General features: G+C 40.7%; 1 protein-coding gene across 1 annotated transcript in view; it reads left to right on the forward strand.

The window, feature by feature from the left end:
- Positions 1-4,059: 4,059 nt before the first annotated feature.
- Positions 4,060-6,000, forward strand: part of LOC107726345 (guanylate-binding protein 1-like) — a 16,594-nt gene continuing 14,653 nt past the window's right edge. The window contains exons 1-3 of the mRNA XM_016535888.1: positions 4,060-4,125; positions 4,557-4,736; positions 4,825-4,952. Coding sequence (XP_016391374.1) covers positions 4,562-4,736; positions 4,825-4,952 — 303 coding nt within the window. The 5' untranslated portion in view covers positions 4,060-4,125; positions 4,557-4,561. The remainder of the gene's footprint in view (positions 4,126-4,556; positions 4,737-4,824; positions 4,953-6,000) is intronic.

The raw sequence follows: 6,000 nt of genomic DNA on the forward strand, positions 1-6,000 counted from the left end.
TGTTGGCGTGCATATCATACGCAGTTTTCGCGTGCATATGATATGAAATTTGTTGGCGTGCATATCATACGCAGTTTTCGCGTGCATATGATATGAAATTTGTTGGCGTGCATATCATACGCAGTTTTCGCGTGCATATGATATGAAATTTGTTGGCGTGCATATCATACGCAGTTTTCGCGTGCATATGATATGAAATTTGTTGGCGTGCATATCATACGCAGTTTTCGCGTGCATATGATATGAAATTTGTTGGCGTGCATATCATACGCAGTTTTCGCGTGCATATGATATGAAATTTGTTGGCGTGCATATCATACGCAGTTTTCGCGTGCATATGATATGAAATTTGTTGGCGTGCATATCATACGCAGTTTTCGCGTGCATATGATATGAAATTTGTTGGCGTGCATATCATACGCAGTTTTCGCGTGCATATGATATGAAATTTGTTGGCGTGCATATCATACGCAGTTTTCGCGTGCATATGATATGAAATTTGTTGGCGTGCATATCATACGCAGTTTTCGCGTGCATATGATATGAAATTTGTTGGCGTGCATATCATACGCAGTTTTCGCGTGCATATGATATGAAATTTGTTGGCGTGCATATCATACGCAGTTTTCGCGTGCATATGATATGAAATTTGTTGGCGTGCATATCATACGCAGTTTTCGCGTGCATATGATATGAAATTTGTTGGCGTGCATATCATACGCAGTTTTCGCGTGCATATGATATGAAATTTGTTGGCGTGCATATCATACGCAGTTTTCGCGTGCATATGATATGAAATTTGTTGGCGTGCATATCATACGCAGTTTTCGCGTGCATATGATATGAAATTTGTTGGCGTGCATATCATACGCAGTTTTCGCGTGCATATGATATGAAATTTGTTGGCGTGCATATCATACGCAGTTTTCGCGTGCATATGATATGAAATTTGTTGGCGTGCATATCATACGCAGTTTTCGCGTGCATATGATATGAAATTTGTTGGCGTGCATATCATACGCAGTTTTCGCGTGCATATGATATGAAATTTGTTGGCGTGCATATCATACGCAGTTTTCGCGTGCATATGATATGAAATTTGTTGGCGTGCATATCATACGCAGTTTTCGCGTGCATATGATATGAAATTTGTTGGCGTGCATATCATACGCAGTTTTCGCGTGCATATGATATGAAATTTGTTGGCGTGCATATCATACGCAGTTTTCGCGTGCATATGATATGAAATTTGTTGGCGTGCATATCATACGCAGTTTTCGCGTGCATATGATATGAAATTTGTTGGCGTGCATATCATACGCAGTTTTCGCGTGCATATGATATGAAATTTGTTGGCGTGCATATCATACGCAGTTTTCGCGTGCATATGATATGAAATTTGTTGGCGTGCATATCATACGCAGTTTTCGCGTGCATATGATATGAAATTTGTTGGCGTGCATATCATACGCAGTTTTCGCGTGCATATGATATGAAATTTGTTGGCGTGCATATCATACGCAGTTTTCGCGTGCATATGATATGAAATTTGTTGGCGTGCATATCATACGCAGTTTTCGCGTGCATATGATATGAAATTTGTTGGCGTGCATATCATACGCAGTTTTCGCGTGCATATGATATGAAATTTGTTGGCGTGCATATCATACGCAGTTTTCGCGTGCATATGATATGAAATTTGTTGGCGTGCATATCATACGCAGTTTTCGCGTGCATATGATATGAAATTTGTTGGCGTGCATATCATACGCAGTTTTCGCGTGCATATGATATGAAATTTGTTGGCGTGCATATCATACGCAGTTTTCGCGTGCATATGATATGAAATTTGTTGGCGTGCATATCATACGCAGTTTTCGCGTGCATATGATATGAAATTTGTTGGCGTGCATATCATACGCAGTTTTCGCGTGCATATGATATGAAATTTGTTGGCGTGCATATCATACGCAGTTTTCGCGTGCATATGATATGAAATTTGTTGGCGTGCATATCATACGCAGTTTTCGCGTGCATATGATATGAAATTTGTTGGCGTGCATATCATACGCAGTTTTCGCGTGCATATGATATGAAATTTGTTGGCGTGCATATGATACGAAATTTGTTGCCGTGCATATGATACGCAATTTTCGCTTGCATATGATACGAAATTTGTTGGCATGCATATAATACGCAGTTTTCGCATGCATATGATACGCATCTACCCCACAACCCTAAACCTACCCATCGCGTAGCATATACACGCCAAAGTCCATTTTTTCCTATCAATACCACGAGTTTTTGTTTTTATTTGGCGTACTATTTGTACGCACTTTCATGAGATCGGGTTGGTGTAAACATACTTGCCAATTATTTCAAAGGAGCAAAAGAATCCAATCTAGTAAAACTGTCTAAGAGTGAATTCCATATTAAAAGGATGGCATGATGGTCAGAAAGAAAGAAAAACTGAGATCTAACATGTGACCTTTGTAATGTGCAGATCAGTCAATATGTTGAAACCAATCAAAACACTCAATAAAGACAGAGAGACCTTTGACCTTTCTGAGTTTTTCAGTGTTATAAAGTCCTCCAAAGTAAGAATACTTAAAAACTTGCATTGACAACAAATTAGCAGATTCAGACAGAAAGGCTTTGTCAGTCTTACGTAGCAATGACAGTAGTGAAAGAGCCAAAGACGCTGAGAAAGCTCTGCTAAGTTATTAAAATGTATGCCAGGACAAAACAGCCGTTTAGCTTTATGCTGAAAAATAGGAACAGTATTGGGAGAAGTTGATGAATGGATAAAACTGCACAGAGAGGAGTGACGTATGCAGCGATTCGGTCGCAGAACACCAGTATTCCAGCAGACTTCACAGGAATCCTTCCCTCGGTCCCCTTTTAAGTTCACTAACTGGTGTGCAGTGTGTCTTAGAGCCATGCCAGAGCGATCCTCATCCTCAGAAACGTCACCGTAGCATAAATCCTGAGTCCAACAACAGCTGGGTCGACTCCACCAGAGGAAGTCCAAGGATAATAAAAACAGTAATTAAATGAAGACATGCTGGGATACATTGCAGCAGTAAAACAGCTCCAAAACTTTATAGCCATTAAAGTAAATCAATAAACATGAAATAAAACAAGAAAAATGGTGAGAAGTAGTGTGGCAGCCAGATGTGCCCTTGTTCCCTATTAACCTGAGTCTCAGTTTAATAGTCAAGTCTTTGTCGTATCTGTTATGCTTGGCCAGTGTCGTTGTGAGTTTCAGTTTTGTAGACTGTAAGGACCTTTGAAATAACTGCATTTGGTGAAGTGATATGAACATGTAATGCTGTGAAGACCTGCCTGGAACTACTTAATATAAATAACTGCACACCTTAGAATATTAACCAACCAATCAAAATGAAGCCCAGCCCAGTAGTATAACAATCATTTACTTTTTAGCTGACGCTTTTACCCCAACCAACTGATTTAACACATTCTATGGGTCACAGTTTATGAGTAAAATAGTTCCCTGGACTCTTGTGTTGTTAGTGTCATACAGTACTGATGGAGTCATGAGTACACATTAAAGTGTCCCAATTCTTTTCATAGTGTCTGATACACTGGAGGGGAAAGTTCTTAGGAATTTCCATTCAGTTTCATCAGAAACCAGTTTAAACAGACAGTCTTCTGTACTCTTCTTATTTCTGGAATATTACTGGTCAGCTTTTGTTGTTCATAGCTCAGATACACAAGATGTCATTCCAGTCTGTGTGATCTAGTACCACAAAAAAGAAAAGCATCTTCTCTTTTTATGTGGCTGCACATTCTAGAAACAATCCAAGCTTCTTGTATCTGCAGTCACATGCTTTCCACTTTGCAGTTGCTGATTTTGAAAGTAAAACCAAGATTTAAACCGCACATTGTTGTTTTCTCAGTGAATAGGAGGAGCTCAAATCAGCCACAGAGAATAACCGGAGACACACTGAGAGACCAGGAACGTCCCCTAACTCACTCTAGACCAATCAGCATCCAGAGTCTGGAGCTGAAGGTGTGTCTAAGAATCATGGGTAGAATATCAGGAAGCTGCGACATGAACACAACTCAGACTGAAGTTAGACTGGAGTGAACTAAAGCAAACCGGTAAGAGACGCTCCTTCATTCAGATCATGTGTGTGTGTGTGTGTGTGTGTGTGTGTGTATGTTAGTGAACTCTACAGCCTGACGTGTCTTGATTGAAGCTCTAACAAAACATGTCCAGAACATCTAAGGTCTTTGTTTATGTGACATGATTAACTTGTATTTTACTTCTTTAGTAGAGACCAGCATCAACTAAACCCAGTCTGGTTAAAGACTGTAGCTGGTCACAAACAAATCTGACAGCATTTCTATGTGTCTTACTCAGCCTGCTTGTGTAGTTTGATGTGAAAGTGTGTTGTTAAAGCAATATTTTACACAAACAGAAAGAGGAAAGGCTGCTCGTGTGGGGAATTCCTGTACTGTCTAATGCAGGAGTATTGGAGTATTTCTCAATGCGGTTGATTAAAGGAAGAGAAATGTGTTTGGGTCTCCAGTGGTCATGGACAAACCAGTGTGCTTGATTGACACGGCGTCCGATGGGAAGCTGTGTGTGCAGGGGTCAGCGTTGCAGGTTCTGGAGCAGATCCAGCAGCCCGTGGTGGTGGTGGCTGTGGTGGGTCTCTATCGCACCGGGAAGTCCTACCTGATGAATCGACTGGCCGGGAAGCAAACAGGTCAGCAGCACTGATGCCATCCAAACGCTCGTGCCCTTCAAATGAATGCATGCAAGTCATTGTGGGGTTTCTGGTGTGTGGTTATCAGGGTTTGCACTGGGCAGCACAATCGAGTCCAAGACGAAGGGCATCTGGATGTGGTGCGTGCCTCACCCCACTAAAGCAGCAACCACTCTGGTGCTGCTGGACACCGAGGGACTCGGAGACGTGGACAAGGTGAAGTAACAAATTTACCAAATTACTAGAGCACAAGGGTCCAATAACACTTTCACTTCTGCAGCAGAGATAACCTTAAAGGTGACCTTTTATGCCCCTCTTTACAAGATGTAAAATTAGTCTCTAATGTCCCCAGAGTGTGTACATGAAGTTGTAGCTCAAAATACCCCACAGTAGAGCCCTGCACGGGCTCCAGCCGGGCCAAAAGGCTATAAAGGAAGCATTTACAATCTCACTCCCCCATGACAGCGCGAGGGCGCAAGAAATCACAAGATGCATCGGTGAATATATAGCCAAAGACCTACAGCCATTCTCCGTGGTGGACAGCGAAGGTTTTAGGAGGTTAGTATACACACTCGAGCCAAAATATAGATTCCCATCACGGCCTACTTTAGTCAAACGATATTACCAGCTCTCTACAAAGAGACAAGGGCTAACGTTGTCCAGAGCCTAAAACAAGCGGAGTGCATCTCACTCACCACAGATGGGTGGACTTCACAGGCTACTCAGACAGGGTTCGTACACATTTATACCAATAAATTTCCATTACTTTTCCATGACTTTTCCATGACTTTTGAGACAATATTCATGACCTAAATGTTCCATTATTTTACAATAAGAATAAAAATCTGTTCAAATTATCATAGCATATGTTAACTAAAATGAATACATGGCAAATTATTACAATTTATCAATAAATTCAATGTACACTATAGGGCTGCTACCAGTCAGATTTAATCATTTACACTGCAAATAACAATAATTACAACTGCAATAAATAATATTATGAGATTGTTTTAAATGCATTTATGATTATACAAATAAGAAATGTTGAGGGAAAAACTGCATACTTTTCAACATACTTCTCAACTGAACTACCAGTAAGTGACGGTAAGTCACTTGATGAGTGAGTCATTGAGTCATTCATTCAACTGATTAAGTGTGTTATCATGCTGCTATCTTAAGGACTTTCGTGGACAGCTGACTCCTAAAGTTTTTGATACTCTTCATATTCTGTGTGCTGGTCAGATAGAAATTAATCTTTTCC

Source organism: Sinocyclocheilus rhinocerous, unplaced genomic scaffold (genome assembly GCF_001515625.1).
Source record: "Sinocyclocheilus rhinocerous isolate Xijiao unplaced genomic scaffold, SAMN03320098_v1.1 scaffold2621, whole genome shotgun sequence".
Classification (NCBI taxonomy): domain Eukaryota; kingdom Metazoa; phylum Chordata; class Actinopteri; order Cypriniformes; family Cyprinidae; genus Sinocyclocheilus; species Sinocyclocheilus rhinocerous.